This window comes from Primulina huaijiensis, chromosome 8 (genome assembly GCF_012295235.1).
Source record: "Primulina huaijiensis isolate GDHJ02 chromosome 8, ASM1229523v2, whole genome shotgun sequence".
NCBI lineage: Eukaryota > Viridiplantae > Streptophyta > Magnoliopsida > Lamiales > Gesneriaceae > Primulina > Primulina huaijiensis.
Window position 1 is genome coordinate 7243186 of NC_133313.1, and position 22824 is coordinate 7266009.

General features: G+C 33.8%; 1 protein-coding gene across 1 annotated transcript in view; it reads left to right on the forward strand.

The window, feature by feature from the left end:
* The window catches only part of LOC140982042 (uncharacterized), a 33911-nt gene extending 11476 nt beyond the window's left edge, over nt 1-22435 (forward strand). The window contains exon 2 of the mRNA XM_073448458.1: nt 22296-22435. Within this exon, the coding sequence (XP_073304559.1) occupies nt 22296-22435 (140 nt within the window). The remainder of the gene's footprint in view (nt 1-22295) is intronic.
* Nucleotides 22436-22824: the final 389 nt, after the last annotated feature.

The window sequence follows — 22824 nt, forward strand, 5'->3', positions numbered from 1 at the left end:
TTTGACAAAACAAGAATAAACTTGGCGTTGCAAATGTGATTAAGATGATTCTTGGACCTGTAGAAAGTTGATGATAATATCTACAATATTGATAACAAGCATGAGATAAAAATCTTCTCACAATTGGGATCAAATTAAGCAACAAACAAAGTTACCAAAGGAGTGCCAGTTTTACCATGCTCTAGTATTTTGACCATATCTCTCAAACTACTTGGTCAAATGGTTAAAATAAAATACCACAATTCAAACACATCAATTATCCACATGTTTTATTTTATGTGGAGAAGCAAAATTGGATGGGAAGATTTTCAAAAGTGATGTGTATTAAAATATAATTTCTTGGAACACCAATGAAGACTTATGTGTAAAAAATAATATTTTATTTTTGGTTGTCTCCTCAAATTTGGCTATAAATAGGGGTGCATTGTAATGAATTGAGATATCCCTCATTCTATGAATAAATCTTTGAGTTCATAATATTTATCTCTTTATTTTTCCTTTATTTCATGATTTAAAAATAATTAGCATGTTAATTTCATATTCAAAGTTTTATACTTTGAATAATGAGTAGCTAACTTCCCAAGGTTGAGATGAAAAGGTGAAGCTCTTGGTATGATAATAAGGTTATTAAAAGGTAATAATCTATGTTTTATATTATTTAATCATTATTTATTGTTTATGTTTTATTTATTTCTTTAATCATTTTTATACCCTACTTATAAGTGGGAGTTTTGAATTATTGTTGCTATATGTTACACTAAATTCTTGGTACCATTTAAATGTTTGTTTGGTTTTACCAACCATTTAAAGTGGATGCCTTGATTTATTATATATCAATATATCATATTATTAATTTCTTGGTACCATTTAAATGTTAGTTTGGTTTTACGAACCATTTAAAGTGGGAACCTTGATTTAGTGTTTACAAATATATATTGCGCAATAAATACTTGACAACATTTATTAGTTTTGATATATATTTTATACTTATAAGAAAATAGTATATAACATAATATAAATATGATTATTTAATATATTGGAACCATTTTATTAAGTGGATTTCAATAATGTTAATTAATGTTAACTTTATTAAAATATCAAGAGTGGATCATCTAATCTCAACTACTTAAATAAAAATTTGAACAATTAAAAATTACCAATTAAATATTCAAACAATTAAAAGAAAAACAAAAACAAAAACAAAAAGACATTGTAGTGGACTTGTAATTACCGTAGCTTCCCTGTGGATACGATATTGGACACACCGAATTATACTACTTGCGGACAACCTGCTATTGGGAGTGCAACAATGAAAGTCACAACAAGTTTTTTGCGCCGTTGCCGGGGAAGTATAATTTAATTTCAAGTCTATTTAATTTTCTTTCTTTGAAATTTTTATTGTTTTTGTTTGTTTTTCTTCTTTTTCTTTTGCATTTGCATGAGCATTATTTGGTCACGTACACTTAGTGGTCGACTCATTCGAAATAACCCTTTATTTTTACAAAACATGGCGCAAGAACCCATCCAGGAAAATGAAGATGAAATTCAATCTCAACATGATCATGATAGGCGAAGAACACTTAGAGATCACATGAATCCTACACGTACTAGTACACCTTCATGTCTAGTTTTTCCCCCTGATGAATCTCATTTCAATTTTAAGCCTGGTATTATCCAACTTTTACCCAACTTTCATGGCTTAGATTCTGAAAATCCATACATGCATTTACGAGAATTTGAAGAAGTGTGCAACACATATAATGATCTAAATTGTAGCATGAACACCATTCGACTTACGCTCTTTCCTTTTTCTTTAAAAAATAAAGCTAAAACTTGGCTACAAAATCTTATATCGGGATCCATTCGAACTTGGGATGAATTGCAACAACAATTTTTGAAAAAGTTTTTTCCATCTCATAGAACAAATTCTTTCAAAAGGCAAATCATCACTTTCACTCAAAAACAAGGAGAAACTTTTTATCAGTATTGGGATAGAAATAAAGAATTGCTTAATCTTTGTCTACATCATGGTTTTGAAATTTGGAGAGTTGTTTCTCAATTTTAGGAAGGCTTAACACCTAAGATAGGCAAATGGTTGAATTTATGTGTAATGGAACATTTGAAGATAAAGATCCAAATGAGGCAATTGAGTATCTCGATTCATTAGCTGAAAATGCTCAAAATTGGGACACTATAGGTACAATCGAACCATCAAACAAGATTCAATCTCCCACATCTGGTGGAGGTATGTATACCCTCAAAGATGAACATGATCTGCAAGTTAGATTTACCTCTTTGGCAAGAAAAGTTGAAGCACTTGAATTGAAAAAGAATGGTCAATTAAAATCTGTTCAAGAAATTGCGTGTCACATCTGTGATACAAGTTATCATTCTACAAAAGATTGTCCCACTTTGCCCTCTTTTAAAGAATGTCTCCATGAACAAGCTAATGTTTTGAACAATTTCAAAAGGCCAAATTTTGAACCATTTTCTCAAAATTACAATCCAGGTTGGCGAAATCATCCAAATTTTAGTTGGAGGAATGATAATGCTGCACAATTTTCACAACCACATTTCCAAAATCAACAAAATTTTAAAAATTATGCACCTTATGTTCCTCCACCTAAAAGGAACTTGGAAGATATATTGAATTCTTTCATTGCAAAGCAAGAGTCTATCAATACTCAAACTGCTCAAACCATGACAGATTTGAAAGATACTCTTGCTAAATTTGCATATGCACTTAATGTTCACGAAAAAGGTAAGTTTCCTTCACAACCATAGCCTAATCCCAAGGATCATCATTCACAAATCGGAACTTCTGGAACTCACCCGATGGATTAGGTAAAATCTGTTATTACCCTTCGCAGTGGTAAGGTAGTGGAAAAATTCATTCTTGAACCTTGTGAAAATGATGATAAATCAACTCCAAAGGGTAAGGAAGTGGAACCCGTAACTTGCGAAAAAGAGGATCAACAGATAGTGCCACCACCATTCCCTCATGCATTGAAAAATACAAAAAAATAAAATTTGAATTATGATATATATGATATTTTTAAACAAGTAAAAGTTAATATTCCTTTATTAGATGCAATAAAGCAGGTACCATCATATGCCAAATTTTTGAAAGACTTGTGCACCGTGAAAAGAAAATTGAATGTGAAAAAGAAATCATTTTTAGCTGAACAAGTAAGTGAAATTATTCAAAATAATAATAATTTGAAATACAAAGACCCTGGTTGTCCTACTATTTTATGTATTATTGGAGAACGAAAGATTAAAAAAGCCTTGCTTGATCTTGGAGCTAGTGTGAATTTACTTCCATATTCAGTTTATCAAGAACTCAATCTAGGTGAGTTAAAACCTACTTCGGTAACACTTTTACTTGCCGATACATATGTTAAAGTGCCAAGAGGTATGGTAGAAGACGTGTTGGTCCAAGTTGATACATTTGTATATCCTGTCGATTTCATAGTTTTAGATACTCAACCTATCGAAGCTTGTAATGCAATTCCTGTAATTTTGGGTCGTCCATTTTTAGCGACTTCTAATGCTCTTATAAATTGCAGGAATGAAATAATGAAGTTGTCATTTAGTAACATGACCTTGGAGCTTAATGTTTTTAATCTTTGTAAGCAACCACATGACAAAAGAGATGAAAGTGAAAATGAAAATTTTATTGAAACTCTTGTGGTAGAAAAAATTCAAGAAGGGAGTACTCGTGACCAATTAGATATTTGTTCAATTGATACTGTTAAAAAAATATTGAAATTGGTCTTGATGATTTTATCAGGTATCACTCGTTACCAGGATCAGAGAAAGAATTTGAGGCAAAATTTGAGAACAAAGATGAACCACCAATATTGGAGTTAAAACCTTTGCCAGAAGAATTGAAGTATGCATTTCTTGGAGAAGATGAAACATATCCTGTGGTAATTTCTTCCAAACTAGCAAGTGATCAAGAAGGTAAATTAGTTGATATGCTTAGAAGACATAAAAATGCAATTGGTTGGACATTAAAAGATCTCAGGGGCATTAATCCACTAATTTGCACTCACAAAATTCATTAAAAAGAAAATGCTAAAACATCTCAACAACCACAAAGGAGATTAAACCCGCACATGAAAGATGTTGTGAAAACTGAAGTTCTCAAACCACTTGATGTTGGAATTACCTATCATATTTCCGATAGTAAGTGGGTAAGTCCAACACAAGTAGTTCCAAAAAAATCTGACATCACAGTGATAAAAAATGAAAAAGGTGAATTGTTAACAAGTCGAGTCTCATCTAGTTGGCGTATGTGTATTGATTACAGAAAATTAAATGATGCCACTAGGAAAGATCATTTTCCATTACTATTTTTGGATCAAATTTTAGAAAGAGTGGCAGGTCATCCCTACTACTGTTTTCTTGATGGATATTCAGGTTATTATCAAATTCCCATTGCTCTTGAAAATCAAGAAAAAACTACATTCACATGTCTTTTTGGAACACTTGCATTCAGAAGGATGCCATTTGGTTTATGCAATGCCCCAGCAACATTTCAAAGATGTATGCTAAGCATTTTTAGTGACATGGTTGAAAATGGTTTGGAGATTTTCATGGATGATTTAACTATTTTTGGGAGTACATTTGATAATTGTCTTGAAAATTTAGAAAAAGTTTTAAAAAGATGTGAGGAAAAAGGTCTTATTTTAAATTGAAAAAAATGTCATTACATGATTAATTCTGGGATGGTTTTGGGACATATTGTGTTATCTCATGGAATTGAAGTTGATAAAGCAAAAGTTGATACCATTGCCAATTTACCCCCTCCAAAAACCATTAAAGAAATTCGTTCATTTTTGGGACATGTTGGATTTTATAGGAGGTTTATAAAGGACTTTAGTTTAATCTCTAAACCCATTTGTAACCTCTTAACAAAAGACACTGTATTTGAGTGGACTCAAGAATGCCAAAATGCTTTTGATAAAATCATTTGACGTTTAACATCAGCTCCTATCATGCAACCTCCTGATTGGTCTTTACCATTTGAAATCATGTGCGATGTGAGTGATTATGCAGTCGGTGCAGTATTGGGTCAAAGAAGAAATGGTAAGCCTTATGTGATATATTATGCAAGTAGAACTTTAAACAATGCTCAAATAAATTATTCCACAAGTGAAAAAGAACTACTTGCTGTAATATTTGCATTAGATAAATTTCGTTCTTATTTGATTGGATCAACTACTATTGTGTTTACTGATCATTCTGCTATTAGATATTTGTTGACCAAACAGGATGCAAAGCCACGACTGATACGATGGATTTTGTTGCTCCAAGAATTTTACATTGTGATCAAATATAAAAAAGGAACCGAGAATGTTGTAGCCGATCATTTATCGAGACTAGTAACAGGATCATCTTATGAAATGACACCAATTAACGAAAATTTTCCTGATGAACATCTATTTTCAGTTACTACTACACCTTGGTTTGCTAACATAGTAAATTTTCTTGTGACAGGCAAAATGCCACCGCAATGGAGCTCTCAAGATAAAAGAAAATTTTTGAATGAGGTAAAAAACTTTTATTGGGATGATCCGTATCTGTTCAAGTATTGTCCAGATCAAATTTTTTGGCGTTGCATACCCGACAATGAGGTAAGTAGTGTCATTAAATTTTGTCATTCAGAAGCATGTGGAGGACATTTTTCTTCAAAGAAAACTGCTGCAAAAATCTTGCAGTGTGGATTTTATTGGCCCACTTTGTTTAAAGATACCTACGAAATCTGCAAGATCTGTGAAAATTGTCAAAAATTGGGTGCGATTTCAAAAAGAAACATGATGTCTTTGAATCCTATCATTGAAATTAAAATCTTTAACTGTTGGGAAATTAATTTTATGGGACCTTTTCCACCGTCGTTTGGATACTTGTATATTTTATTTGCAGTTGATTATGTTTGCAAATGGATAGAGGCAATTCCATGTCGAACAAATGATCATAAAATCGTCATCAAATTTTTAAAAGAAAATATTTTTAGTAGATTTGAAATTCCTCGAGCCATGATAAGTGATGGGGGAACTCACTTTGTTAATAAACAATTTGCTTCGTTGATGAAAAAATATGGTATTACTCACAAAGTAACTACTCCTTATCATCCTCAAACAAATGGACAAGTTGAATTAGCTAATAGAGAGATAAAGCAAATTTGGGAAAAAACTGTTAACCCAAATAGAAAAGATTGGTCTCTGCGACTTAATGATGCACTTTGGGCATATCCAACAGCTTTTAAAACATCATTGAATATGTCTCCCTATAGGTTGGTTTACGGAAAAATTGTCATTTGCCTGTGGAATTGGAACATAAAGCTTATTGGGCGATCAAAACTTTTAATTCAAGCATGGATGATGCCAACAAATTGCGCAAATTGCAACTTAATGAACTTGATGAACTCAGAAATGACGCGTATGAGAATTCAAGGATTTATAAAGCAAAAATCAAATGATTTCATGATAAAACAATTCTTAGAAAATCTTTTGAGATTGGTAAAAAAGTTTTGCTTTATAATTCTCGACTTCACATATTCCCAGGAAAATTACGATCAAGATGGACAGGCCCATATGTTGTAAAGCATGTGTATACTTATGGAGCTGTGGATATTGAAAATCCTAAAAATGGTGATGTTTTTAAAGTAAATGGACAAAGGCTTAAACCATTTTTAGAAAATGAAATTTTTCAAGAAGAGTTTATTTCCCTTTCCGATCCTTGATTTTTTTTGTGTTGCATTTAATTTTGTTTGTTTTTATTTCAGGTTTCCTTAATCTTTTTATTTTCCCGGTTAAATGGCGGATAACGGTACTCCGTGACTCTCATAGTCGGTTTAATCAGTTTCCCATAATTGCTGATAAAAAAAAAAAAAAAATCATTTCTTTTCTTTTCAAAATGGATGAAATTCTCTCAAAAATTTGTAAATATTTTCCCTCTGTTTCTGAAAATGTTCTAAGAAAAATTTATGCAGGAAGGTGTGAAAGATTGAGATTGCTAATGCAAAAAGGAATTCCAGAAGATATTCGTCTTGTAATAGAAGCTAAGGTCCGATTAGGAGGAGAAGTTCCACAATCATTGCTCATTCGGTATTTGCCTGGATTAGGAAAAAGCACTTATGCGAAAAAACGAAGGGCCAAAAGTTTAGGGGTTTGTCATAAGTGTGCAAGATGGACTTGTGACAAACGATGCAGATCTTTGGGATGTGTTTCCAATAACAGAGAAGATAAAATTGGTTTCATTAAGAATGGGCTGAGTAAGGAGTCTTTAGATAACATCTTATTGACTCTTGAGACGCATTCTAGTGGACATGTGCATATTGAACTTCTCCGTTTATGGAAACAATTCCAAGATGAGCGTCATAGTCTTGGGAATCCGACTAAAAAAGACCCTGTTTGCCAATTTATAAGAAAATTGGATGGGAAGCATATCCTCGACTCATAGAAGGCGTTGAAGCCGTTTCTGGACGTAAAACCAGAGGAAAATTGTGAGTCACAATCACACTACTGTTTATATGCATGTGTGTTATTATTGTTTTTACTGTTTATTCTGTTTACAACTGTGACCCATAGTTTTGTCATGATAACATATAACCCCTATAAAATCTCTCATCTTTCTCTCTATTTTCGCAGACCAAAAAGAAAGTAAAAACATGGCTGGATCCTCTGCACAAACATTGAAAAATATTTGTGTATTTTGTGGGTCGAGTCCTGGAAAAAATGAAGTGTTTGTAGAAGCAGCAAATAATCTTGGAAAGATATTGGCTGAGAGAAAAATTCACTTGGTATATGGGGGAGGTAATATTGGGTTAATGGGATCTGTTTCAACATCTGCACATCTTGGAGGTAGTCAGGTTTTGGGTATTATTCCTACAGCTTTAGCTGAAAGAAATATTACATGTGTTACGATTGGGGAGGAATTAAAAGTTTCTTCAATGTATGAAAGAATCACCAAAATGATTGAAAATTCTGATGCTTTTATCGCATTACCAGGTGGTTTTGGTACATTAGAAGAAATTTTTCACACTGTTTCTTGGGAACAACTTAATATCCATAATAAACCTGTGGGCTTGTTGAATATCAATAATTATTATGACAGTTTGTTGACATTTCTTGATAAAGCTGTGGAACAGAATTTCATTTCAGAAAATTCACGACGGATGCTCATCTGTGCTTCGACTGCCGACCAATTAATTGATGATTTGGAAGCTTTTGTTCATAAGCCTGATCCGATGATAACAAAGATCAATTGGTCGCAATCAAGCAATAAGAAAAGGAAGTTGGATCATTGATTCAAAAGTCGTGGATTGGTTTGCGTTTGTTTCAGTTTGTTATCTTCAATAAAATTCCAGGTGATATCTCTTTCATTATGTACTCTTTATTAATAGTTATTTTGACATTAGGGACAATGTCATATTCTGATTGAGGGGAGGACAAACTTATAAAAAAAAAATACTAATAAAAAATTAAAAAAATTTAAAATATATATATTTTAAAAAAATATATTATTTTAAAATAAAACCATGTTTATTGTTTGTATCTTAGTAATTTTTGCAAAAATATCTCACATTACATGTTGGAAAGGTTTAAATTAGAACATGTATTAATCTATTTAATGATGTTTAAATTTTTATTTGAAAAAATGTCNTAAGTCGTGAATTGGTTTGCGTTTGTTTCAGTTTGTTATCTTCAATAAAATTCAAGGTGATATCTCTTTCATTATGTACTCTTTATTAATAGTTATTTTGACATTAGGGACAATGTCATATTCTGTTTAGGGGAGAACAAACTTATAAAAAAATATTTAAAAAAAATAAAAAAAAATAAAAAATATATATATATTTTAAAAAAAATATTATTTTAAAATAAAACCATGTTTATTGTTTGTATCTTAGTAATTTTTGCAAAAATATCATACATTACATGTTTGAAAGGTTTAAATTAGAACATGTATTAATCTATTTAAGGATGTTTAAATTTTTATTTGAAAAAATGTCAATTTTAATATTCTGATCAATATAAAAATATGATTTATTAAATTTTTTTTAGTGATTAACCATTGTGATAAAATCAGGTATTAAAGTATATGGCCCAAGATATACCTTATAAGAGTGCCTAAAATTTTAAACTCACACATATTTTGTGAGTGAGTGGAGAGGACTGAGAAAACAGCTTTCGAGCCTTTATTGATCATGAGAGAGGCTATCTATTGTTTAGATCTTGAGTTCTTATTTTGAAAAAAAAATGATATTTCCTGAAGTAAAAAAAAAAGAGAAAAAAAAACAAAAAGAAAGATGTTGAAGATCTATGTAATTTTTAAGTTATATGCTACGACCCATTTATCTCTCATAAAAGGAAAAAAAAGAAAGAGAGAAATTTATTGTACAAATTAAATAAATATGTAGTCAAAAAGCATAAACTTAGTCTGATTCCATGATGTTCTGAAAACAAAAAAAAAAGATCAGGAAAAAATATATAACAACAACAATTAGATTTTGAATCCTATCTTTTGATTAGTTTGGCTCGTTTGTCTGTCTGCATTCTGTAGACCATTTTCCTGAGTATTTATCTGTATTCCAACTCCATGAGAGAAATCGTTCCCATAAATTGAAAAATTTATTAACCCGTGAGAATATGGAGTTGAGACTCTTACTAGGAATTTCTGAAGGCCATGTACCTTTAACTACCTGAAAATAAGCTTTGAATTGATCAGCTCAGATTATTTCATAAATTATCCTTATGATGATCTTGATATAACTTTGACAGTTTTCAAATTTAATTTAAACACTTGGATAATTCCGATTACATTTCTATTTAAATTAATCAATTTGTTTTGTATTGCTATTAACGCTTAAATTGCTAGTGACTAGCAATAAGCTGGTTGGGGGGTGTGATAAATATAAAAATTGTACATTAATTAAATGTTTTATAATATAAATTTATAGTTTTTGTTTTATTAAATGTTTAAATATTATATTTTTATAATAAATTGTATAAAAAATAAGTTGTTGTGTAATTATATGTTTTTACTATTTTTACAGGTTCGATAAAACGAGAATAAACTTGGCGTTGAAAATGAGATTAAGATGATTCTTGGACATGTAGAAAGTTGATGATAATATCTACAATATTGGTAACAAGCATGAGATAAAAATCTTCTCACAATTGGGATCAAATTAAGCAACAAACAAAGTTACCAAAGGAGTGACAGTTTTACCTTGCTCTAGTATTTTGACCATATCTCTCAAACTACTTGGTCAAATGGTTAAAATAAAATACCAAAATTCAAACAACTCAATTATCCACATGTTTTATTTTATGTGGAGAAGCAAAATTGGATGGGAATATTTTCAAAAGTGATGTGTATTAAAATATAATTTCTTGGAACACCAATGAAGACTTATGTGTAAAAAATAATATTTTATTTGTGGTTGTCTCCCCAAATTTGGATATAAATAGGGGTGCATTGTAATGAATTGAGATATCCCTCATTCTATGAATAAATATTTGAGTTCATAATATTTTTCTCTTTATTTTTCCTTTATTTCATCATTTAAAAATAATTAGCATGTTAATTTCATATTCAACGTTTTATACTTTGAATAATGAGTAGCTAACTTACCAAGGTTGAGATGAAAAGGTGAAGCTCTTGGTATGATAATAAGGTTATTAAAAGGTAATAATCTATGTTTTATATTATTTAATCATTATTTATTGTTTATGTTATATTTATTTCTTTAAGCATTTTTATACCCTACTTATAAGTGGGAGTTTTGATTTATTGTTGCTATATGTTACACTAAATTCTTGGTACCATTTAAATGTTTGTTTGGTTTTACCAACCATTTAAAGTGGATGCCTTGATTTATTATATATCAATATATCATATTATTAATTTCTTGGTACCATTTAAATGTTAGTTTGGTTTTACCAACCATTTAAAGTGGGAACCTTGATTTAGTGTTTACAAATATATATAGCACAATAAATACTTGACAACATTTATAAGTTTTGATATATATTTTATACTTATAAGAAAATAGTATATAACATAATATAAATATGATTATTTAATATATTGGAACCATTTTATTAAGTGGATTTCAATAATGTTCATTAATGTTAACTTTATTAAAATATCAGGAGTGGATCCTCTAATCTCAACTACTTAAATTAAAATTTGAACAATTAAAAATTACCAATTAAAGATTCAAACAATTAAAAGAAAAAAAAAAGCAAAAACAAAAACAAAAAGACATTGTAGTGGACTTGTAATTACCGTAGCTTCCCTATGGATACGATATCGGACTCACCGAATTTTACTACTTGCGGACAACCTGCTATTGGGAGTGCAACAATCAAAGTGACAACAACTATCGAAAGTTCATTCAAAGTTCTCTTCTATTGTGGTATCCTTGACCACCTTGACGAAGAAGAATGCAAAGTTTATTTGGGGATCTGAATGCCAAGAGAGTTTCGAGAAGCTGAAGCAAGCTTTGACTTCAGCGCCAGTTCTATCGATGCGATCAGGGCAAGGAGATTATGTTCTCTATACAGACGGTTTAAAGCTTGGTTTAGGCACAGTACTGTTGCAAAATGATCGAGTGATAGCATATGCATCTAGATAGTTGAAGGTTCATGAGAAGAATTACCCGACTCATGACCTCGAGCTTGAAATAGAAGTTTTCGCTCTCAAGATTTGGAGACATTAATTATATGGGGAGAAGTTCAAGATTTTCACTTATCATAAAAGCGTGAAGTACTTTTTCACCCATAAAGAGTTGAATATGAGGCAAAGAAGATGGTTAGAATTGGTGAAAGACTACGACATCGATATTAGCTACCATCCGGGAAAAGCTAATGTAGTTGCGGATGCTTTGAGTAGAAATACAGCCGTTATCGCTCAATTGAAAGTTCAAAGACCATTGCAAGCAGAGATTCAAAAAATTCGAGCTTGCAGTGTATGCTAGGAGCGATGCTCCTAATCTTTCTACTGTGATATTACAATCGACTCTGAGTGATAGAATTCGTGAAGGTCGGTCTTTTGATAAGTAGTTGCAAAAATGGAGACTGAGAGATGAGTCTAAAGGTCGGAAGCTTTATTTTGAAGAGGATGACTTAGTTCGATATCGAGATTGACTATGGGTTCTTAGTGGCGATTCACTGAGAGAGGTTATTCTGAAGGAAGCTCACAATACCTCGTACTCCATTCATTTTGGAAGTACAAAGATGTACAAGGATTTGCAGAAATTGTATTGGTGGCCGGGTATGAAGCGAGACATCTTGCGTTTTGTGTCCAAGTGTTTGACACGCCAGCGAGTTAAGGCAGAGTATTAGAGGTCAGCAGGGAAGCTTAAGCCACTTCCTATTCCCGTGTGGAAATAGGAAAATATTACTATGGATTTTGTAGTGGGATTGCCAATGAATATTAAGGGATTCAATGCCATTTGGGTGATAGTTTATTGTCTCACGAAATCAGCACACTTACTACATATTAAGACGACATTCACCATGACTAAGTATGCAGAGTTGTATATCCAAGAGATAGTCCGACTGCATGGGATTCCATTATCTATTGTTTATGACCAAGATTCGAGGTTCACATCATCCTTCTTGAAGAACCTGCATTCAGCGATGGGGACAAAGTTGTTGTTCAGTATAGCGTTTCATTCTTAAACCGATGGTCAGTCTGAAAGGGTGATTCAAATTTTGGAGGATCTAGTTTGAGCTTGTGTGATCAATTTCCAAGGAAGTTGGGAACCGAAGCTACATCTATTGGAGTTCACCCATAATAATAGCTACCAATATTTTATAGTTATGCCTCCTTACGAGGTACTTTATGGGAGGAAGTTTATATCACCGATACATTGGGACGAGGTCGGTGAAAGAGGAGAATTTTTTCTGGACTTGATCAAGTAGACAACAGAGCTAGTAGTAAAAATCCGATATAGGATGAAGACTGCTCAAAGCCGACAAAAGAGTTACGCTGATAAGCGATGAAGGGAGCTAGAGTTTGCAGTGGGTTACCACGTATTTGTGAAAGTAGCACCTATGAAGGGTGTTATGAGATTAGGAAAGAAAGGCAAACTCAGTCCGGGATTCATACGATCATTTGAGATTTTAGAGAAGATTTGAACATTAGCTTATAGATTGGCGTTGCCACCGATGCTAGCTAGAGTGCTTAATGTGTTCCATATCTCGATGCTGCGAAAGTACATGTTGAATCCTTCACATGTATTGAATCATGAACCTATGCAGTTGACTCCAAATATGTCATACGAGGAAAGACCTGTAAAAATCCTGGATAGACAAGAAAGAAGGCTTCGAAATAAGGTCATTCATATGTCAAGGTTAAATGGCTAAATCATTCGTAGGAGAAAGCTACTTGGGAAACCGAGACGGAGATGAGCTGTTGGGATCTATTAGGGGGGCTAATTGTTGAGCTACAATAGCTCGGTTCTTAAAATATTGAGCACCGATGAATTAAATCGAGTTTGGTTAAAAACCAAGCGGAAGATACTTGAAATAATATTTCGTGGAAATCGATTAAATATTTTGTAAAGCATTTAAAATATATGCAAGCTGAATGAGTAAAAAATATTTTAGTTGAAGCATCTTATCAAACACTTGGTATGCAATATTTTGATATTTGAAGAACACATAAAATGCTTCAACAATGCATCTTTAAAACTATGAAAATGATAAGTAAATGCAATAAACAAATAGACACAAATTTGTTTATGGATGTTCAAAGACTTCAAATGCTCCTACGTCACCCCCTCTTCCTCTCGGGAAGGATTCACTAGAATACTTTGATTTATACAACTACTGGTACAAACCCATTCAGCTAGGACTTACCCAGTGCCTAAACTGAACTCCTAGCACTCAAGATTGTAGGAAGCAACTCACAATCAGCATATTGTTTAATGTCTCATATGCAAAGACTACATACACAAGTTTATTGTCTTTGTGCAAGACTCACTCAACTAATATTTGAAGTTCAACTCTCTTGTATATGTGTGAGTGATTGTATGTGAGGAATTCATCATTTACAGTGTACATCTCAAGTATCCTCACACAAGGGCTTTTACTCTCAACTAGCTGATATATTCATGCTAACTGCCCATGCTTTGAATCCTCTTCAAAATCTCTTGTTTGATCTTCAAGATGATGTATTTATAGGCTCCAACAAAGATGTATACGTTAGACACAAGAATATGGCCGTTTGGAAAGTTTCTGTATTGTTTTTGGAATTGCAATGGTCAAATTCGCCTTGCTGGACATTTTTCCGACTGGTCAACTCAGCTGGTCGTTCAGTTCAGCTGGTCAGCTGCTGGTTCGGTTTAGCTGGTCTGGTTCAGTTGGTCTGCTTCAGTTCAACTGGTGTTCAGCTGGTCTGGTTCAGTTCAACTGGTCTGGTTCAATTCAACTGGTTCGGTTCAGTTCACTTTCAGCTGGTGTGCTGAAATCAGCCTAGCTGATTTCAGTTTGTGCAGAACCAGTAGCTTCATCGTCATTTATCAACATCTTAAGTTTCGATTTTGACTTTGACTTGTGAAGATGATTTGTAGATCATTGTTTTATATTTTCAATGCATAATGAATTGTTTCATTTCGATAACCGAGCTGATTAGATATGACCAAAATACCGCAGCTGCTCAAACCCAATTGATTTCTGTCTTTGTGCGATCCGTTACGATCAGTTTGGCCTAGATAACATCCGAATTTGCCCAACTGACGTGAAATACAACTTGTTTCAAATTAATTTTTCTGATCATTCCAGTTGGCGGATTGTCATTTGAATCATCCAGGTGGTAGATATCATCAAAACATCGAAGCTCTCCAGAAATTCAGTTTGTGCAAAATTCAATTTCAGCTTGCTTCTTGTGTTTGCAGCTTCAAACGTAAGTAAATATGTTAGAAACATAATAACAAGTTTTGTTAACATCAAAATCAAGATTGTGAACATGAAATGTTCCAACAATCTCTCCCTTTTTGATGATCACAAAACTTGGATAAACAATCTATTCGACTAACAAATTTCTCCCCCTTTTTGTGTGAATCAAAAAGTCATATTTTCAAAACATTTTAAGCACAAAATTTTCCCCCCCTCAATATTTAAAAATAATAACTCAATTAAAATTTTAATGAGTTATCCCCCTATATTTTTGAAATTTTGAAAATTATAAAAGAAGAGGGATAACTAACCAATTTTCTCCATGGCTCATTTTCTGCCGCAGCACATATGCTCTGCCTTCAACAAATAAACTGTATTTTTTCGAGCATAACTAGGCTGAAAATTTTATACCGCTGTAAACTTCTATGAGTCTAGTTTGTAACGCAAAAGCGGTTTGTCGTTTGGACACTCGAGCAAGGAGATATGCTATTTTTCTTACAGTCGCTGCAAACTGCGCGAAAATTCACTTTTGCATATATATGCTTTAAAAAATCTGAAATTTTCGAATTTTAAACATCAAAATCAATTTCAACGTTCTTTCACGAACAACCCACTCTGATACCAATTGTTGGGATCGATTAAGGGGGGTAATCGTTGAGCTACAATAGCTCGGTTCTTGAAATATTGAACGTCGATGAATTAAATCGAATTTGGTTAAAAACCAAGCGGAAGATACTCGAAATAATCCTTCGTAGAAACCGATTAAATATTTTGTAAAGCATTTAAAATATATGCAAGCTGAATGAGTAAAAAATATTTTAGTTGAAGCATTTTATCAAATACTTGGTATTCAATATTTTGATATTTGAAGAACACATAAAATGCTTCAACAATGCATCTTTAAAACTATGAAATGATAAGTAAATGCAATAAACAAATAGACATGAATTTGTTTACGGATGTTCGGAGACTTCAAATGCTCCTACGTCACCACTTCTTCCCCTTGGGAAGGATTCACTAGAAGACTTTGATTTATACAACTACTTGTACAAATCCATTCAGCTAGGACTTACCCACTGCCTAAACTGAACTCCTAGTCCTCAAGATTTTAGGCAGCACCTTACAATCAGCATATCGTTTAATGTCTCATATGCGAAGACTACATACACAAGTTTATTGTCTTTGTGCAAGACTCACTCAACTAATCTTTGAAGTTCAACTCTCTTGTATGTGTATGAGTGATTGTGTGTGAGGAATTTATCATTAACAGTGTACATCTCAAGTATCCTCACACAAGGGCTTGTGCTCTCAACTAGCTGATATATTCATGCTAACTGCCCATGCTTTGAATACTCTTCAAAAGCTCTTGTTTGATCTTCAAGATGATGTATTTATAGGCTCTAACAATGATATATACGTTAGACACAAGAATATGACCGTTTGGAAAGTTTCTGTACTGTTTTTGGAATTGCAACGGTCAAATTCGCCTTGCTGGACATTTTCCCGACTGGTAAACTCTGGTCAACTCAGCTGGTCATTCAGTTCAACTGGTCGTTCAGTTCAGCTGGTAAGAAATTGGTTCATTTCAGTTCAGTTCAGCTGGTCAGCAGCTGGTTCAGTTCAGCTGGTCAGATGCTGGTTTGGTTCAGTTGTTCAAGTTCAGTTGGTCTGTTTCAGTTCAACTGGTTCGGTTCAGTTCAGTTTCAGCTAGGCTGATTTCAGTTTGTGAAGAACCAGTAGCTTCATCGTCATTTATCAGCATCTTAAGTTTCGATTCAGACTTTGACTTGTGAAGATGCTTTGTCGACCATCATCTTATCTTTCCAACGCATACTGAATCGCTTCATTTTAATAACCGAGCTGATAGATATGACCAAAATACCGCAGCTGCTCAAACCCAACTGATTGTTGTCTTCGTGCGATCAGTTACGATCAGTTTGGCCTAGATAACATCCGAATTTGCCCACCAAATGTGAAATACAACTTGTTCCAAATTGAGTTTTCTGATAAGTCTATTGGCGGATTGTCATTTAAATCATCCAGCTGGTAGATATCATCAAAACACCGAAGCTCGCTAGAAATTCAGTTTGTGCAGAATTCAGTTTCAGCTTGCTTCTTGTGTTTGCAACTTCACACGTAAGTAAATATGTTAGAAACACAATAACAAATTTTGTTAACATCAAAATCAAGATTGCGAACATGAAATGTTCCAACATGAGGATTCGCTACCCGGAGTTATTCGATAAGTTTTAATTTCGAGGACAAAATTTCATTTAAGTGAGGAAGAAATTGTAAGGTCCAAAATCGAAAACGTAATCCAACTCCATGCAAATCTAGGAAAAAATGAAAAATGACTAATTAATTTGTTTTAATTGCATGAATTAAATGTTGTAGGCATGTTTACATGTTTAAAATATGGTTTTCTACTAGAATGCATAAAACTGTGTTTTTAAATGTTATTCGAGATGCGATAGAGGTACGAAGACCGAGGCATAAAGAGAAAATTATTTTATTAAATGATTATTTTTAATTATTTAATATATGGTATATTTGATGTGTTATTTTTGAAAATGGAAACTTTTGAGTTGTTTTTACTCGTCGATTCGTATTTGAAATCGGTAATCGATTTTTGACCAAAATAAGGACTTTTTGGGAACTCGGCTAATGTTTTCGAAAACTTTCCTAAACGAAATATTTTACCAACATTATAATAGGCCTATTATAACAAGGTTATTGGGCCTAAATTTGCACCTAGTATTTTATATTAAACAAGGACTCCTAAAACCCTATCCTACACACACTACCCACACACACACCACTCCAAAGACTCCTAGTTTTCTCTCCTACATCAGCAGCCCACACACACACACACACATGTTTTGAGGCATAATCCACATGAACTTTAAAGACAATTCAGCAAGCTTTCTCCCCCGTCTCTTTGCCAACTTCCCTTGCGTCAAGGATTGTTTTCCGTGCGTCAAGGATTGTTTTTCGTGCGTAAAATACGCAAATGCATGTCTTAATCTTCTTTCACTCATCGTTCATACCATATTATGTGCATGTAACATGATTGCATGAAAAAAATGATACACTTTCTTTTATTTTCGTTTTATTGGAAATGCATGATCAAAACTTTGATTTTTATGCTTTTAAATTCATGTTTATGATACACAAAGGGGCTGCCATGATAAGGCTATAAAAAGGGACTAAATTCAGTAAGTTTAGGGATTCCTAGATGCATGTGTAAGGGCTGGATGTAAGGATGCTATGATGAACGTTTTTTTGTACAAAATTAAGCTAGGGTTTTTGCTAGGGTTTCCTAGAGGGGCGCGGCACTTAGATGCTATAGAGACATGTTCATGGGTCTTAAGAGGGCTGAGTCATGGTCTTAGATGGCTGGTATTGTACCTGGAGCGAGGGATGGTGGTAGGCGCTAGCTTGAATTCGCGTGAGTCTCCTAGGGCACGACTTGATGGGCTGGGCAAGCTTGGGTTGCTAGTTCTAGTCCAGTAGCTTGTTAAGGGTTCAAGTATGACCATAGTATGGTTGGTTAGGGTCTGGGCATGATGGTTAGGGTCTAGGCTTGACGGAACCCATTGTAAGTTAACTAGGGTTTCGAATTATGAACAGAATTTTCCAGCAGGTACCTAGGCTTGATCGAGGGTCTTAAATAGTTTTATTTGGGTTGTATAGGGTATGGTTAGGTGTTAATATTTTATGGTTCAAGTTTCATAAAGTTTGGTTAAGTTTCGAGTTGATTCGGGTTAAAACCGTGACGTGGGTATAAGTTTTAAAAGGAATTGTTAAATTAGTCGGGGATCTTAATTTTACATCTAAGAAATTCTTATGGGTACATTTTAAGGTATTATGTTAAGTTTGGATGGATTCGGATCTTCATTTTAAGGTCCAAGTTTAAATTATGAAAGTTAGGGTTTCAGGGGCAAAACAGTCAATTTACACCTGAGAATGTTAGATGTCTTGGCAGTGCCTTGAATAATGTAATAAAAGTTAAAATGTTTAGTTTGAAATTTTATGGAATTTTATGATGAAAAACGATAATGCTAAAATACGTGTTGCATGCTTGGTTTAAAAGAAAAATGTTATATATATACATGAATGTTTATAAGTGATGAAGATAATGAAAGGTTGAAGGAGTTGACTTGATTGTGATTAATACAATGATATGATGATATGTAAGGCCAAGACTTAGTTGACGGGTGAGAGTGTCGCTGATGTCCCCATCGCATGGTACCAATGTTATACGTAGATGGATCCATCGACCTACAGCTAATACAAAAGTTACAATTAAGGATTTGAATGGCCCTAGCCCATAACCAACCTAACCAGACCCTAGATGACCCTCCTAGGACCATGATCAAACCCTAAGGACCCTACTGGACCGAGCCTAGAAGACCTAGAAGCCTCAACCCTTCAACCCGTGAACTAAAGCATGCGCATGGCACTCTACTCTCACGCTATTCCCCCTTGCCCTTCGAGCCAACCCTCGTGCAGCCATCTTAGGACCCTCATGCATTCCTTTTAAGTCTCCTAGTCATGCTCTAATAGCAACTAGAAACCATAACTAACAAGAACTCCTAGCCGAAGACTCCTTAGCCCCTAGGACTCTTATTTTCGTTCATCCTTGCACCCTTACTGTCCAGCCCCTTTAACATGCATCTATGGACCTTTAAACATGTGGAAAAACATCCCTTCAAGTTTCTCTACCATGGCAGCCAATTTGTGCATCATTAGGAAGAGTTTTAGAAGATGAAAACACTAGTTTTGTGTATGTAAAGCCATAAAAACGAAAATTTATAAAGGGTATCATGTTTTTCATGCAATCATGTATTAAATACATAATATGGTGTGAAAGATGAAAAAAGCAAGATTAAGGCATGTCTTTACGTATATTACGCACGAAAAAGTTTTGGCGATTCGAGGGACGTCGACAGAGAGAACCTTGCTGAATTTTTCCTAAAGATTTTCATGGATTTCCCTTCAAAATCTCGTGTGGTGTGTGTGTGTTTTGCTAGGAAGAGTCCTAGTTTGTTTTGGAGGTGAGGGGACTTGAGTTGTGGTGTGGTTGGGGAGGGTTATTAGCTTTTTATTCTAGTTAAAACTCATGGTGCAAGTTTGAGCCCATTAGCCAAGTATAATAGGCCCATTATACACATTAGTTATTATTTAAAATATTTTGCTTAGGTTTTTGAAATTATTAGCCATGTAAGGTCCAAAATTAAGACGACGTAATCCAACTGCATGTGAATCGAAGAAAAATGAATAATAGATTATTAAATTGTTTTAATTGCTTAAATTATAATGTGTGATAAGTTTATATGATTTTATAGTAGTTGTCTACTTAAATGCATTAAAATGTATTTTTAAAAGTTATTCGAGTTGCGATCGAGGAACGGAGACCGAAGGCTGAAAAATGGAAAATGTTTTTATTAAATAATTATTTTTAATTATTTAAAATAAGGTTGATGTTTTTTATTATTTTTGAAAATAAGGAGTTTTGAGGTAATTTTATGCGGCGTGACGTAATTTTTATCGGTATTCGGTTTTCAACAAAAATACGAACGTTTTGACAACCCGACTAATAATTTCGCAAAATTTCCTAAATGAAATAATTTTTAAATGCACTATTGGACTTATTGGGCCTAGTATAACTTTCTAATGGGCCCAAGCTTGCACACTTATTTATTTTAACAAAATAAAGCCCAAAACCCTACCCATCTTTTAATAAATACACGCCCCACCATAATATTTTACTTACAAGACTCCTCCTCCATCAAAATCACACGGCATACACAATTTTGATATGAATTGCCTGAAAAACAAGTTATTCTTTTATTTATTTTAGTTTTTGTGCAAAAAATGAATTTTAAAGCATGGTTTTTGATCCAAAACTTGATGATTTCACACATGAAGGGGATTCCATGTTCTAGGATAAAAAGGACAATGTTTTTACACGATTTAAGGGTCCTAAGTCACACGAAATAAGATGCACACGAGAATTGCACAAGCTGGAACCGTGGCTTCAAGTTTTTGGGGTCAAGGGCTCGGTTAAGGGGGGGACCATGGTGCATGGCTCAGCTTGGGTGCGACTAGGGCTGGGCTGGGTCATGGTTGGGTCAGGAGAGGAGTCCTAGCCATGCTGCGAAGGAGTCCTAGCCCTGAGAGTATGCGCGTAGGTTCAGCTGCTGCGCGAGGGGACTTGTGGCTCGGCCAGGGGGTTAAGGCTGGGCTAGGTTAGGTCTCTAGGGTCTTAAGAGGGTGTACAAGGGTCTGGGTTAGGGGTTGACCCGGTGGTTAAGGTTCTAGCAGGAAATCGTAGAGTCCTTGTCTAGGTTGGAGTCTCGGCCGATTGCTTGCTGGTGGTACAGATGGCTTCGGTTGGGGCTAGGGTCAAGTCCTAGGGATCCAGAGGGTTCATGAGGGTCCAGGGGAGGTCTGGTCCGAAGATCGTTCGGGTTGGCTAAGTGAAAAAGCGAGAATGGCTCGAGGGTTTAGTGCATGGTTCGAAGTTAGGGTTTTGTTGTCTAGGGTTTGAAACATGGTTCTACAGGGGTCGGATCATGGTTCACGAGGGAAAATTAAATATAAAAAGTCTAAGTTTTGAATTTAGGAATTTTATATTAAAGTTCGAATTGATTCGGGATTAAAATGCATTAATAACTAATAATTAAAGAATAAATAAAAAGCCATAGATTTAAGCTAAATAAAAATATGAGAAAATTTATCTAAGCTTAAATTATTATTTGAGATGGTCTAGAGTCAACGGAAATAAGAAAAAGTCAAAGTCGTGAAATTTTACGTCTATGGGTAAAACGGTCATTTTGCACTTATAAAATAGTAAACGTCATGACAGTGCTCTGAATGCTGTTTTATATGTTAATATGATTTTGTTAAATGTTTATGGAATTTTATGATGAACGTTAACATTAAAAGATATGTTGCATGCTTGGTAGGGGTGGACGTCGGTCGGTTCGGTCTGGTTTTTCTCTATAACGGTTCGATTTTTCGGTTTTCGATTTTGAATATATCTGGTCCAAAACCAAACCATTTTATTACGGTTCGGTCCATTTTTTTGTAATATGGTTCGGTTATATGGTTGGTTATATCAATGTTCTCCAAACCGGACCGGACCGGCCGGTCGGACCGGTTCAACCGCGAACCGGCCTCCAGACCGGTCCGGAGATAAGTAAAAACCCGGAAAACAGGTTTAATCGAAAAAAACCGGTTAAAACCCGGTTAAACCAGAAAAATCGGTTAAAACCCGGTTAAACCAGAAAAACCGGAAATATTTTTTAACAAATTTTTGCTTTCTGTTTGCTAAACATGTATTATTTTAATTTTTTAAAAAATATTTAGATAAAGGTGTTGGTGAAATGCAAGAAACACCTTCTTTGGACTTGGAAGAACTTTTGGATGGTGGGGATGAAGATGATAATGACTACGAAAGAACACTTCAAAAATTGGATGCGGTGTGGGCATCAAAGGATGCAACTTGAAAGTTGAAACTGGATGTTTGATACTTTTTTGTATAAGAAACTTGATGTTTGCTACTTTTTTGTATAATTAAACTTGATGTTTTCTTAGGCACTTAAACTTGGTCATCACTATTTGGTTACATGTTAGGTGTAATTTGGATTTTTGAATTTGAAAAGTGATGTTTATTTGGATATTTGTTGTAATTTTCATCTTAAAAATTAAGTAAAAACTATAAAAACATAAATAATCAATATTTTACTATTTTATTTATTATATAAAATAAATAAAATATTAATTTTATTGATCCGGTTCGACCGTTCGGTGGAACCGGTTGAACCCATTTTTAAGGCTTGACCGGTTCGATTAACGGTCCGGTTATAAAAACACTGGGTTATATATGGTTTTATAA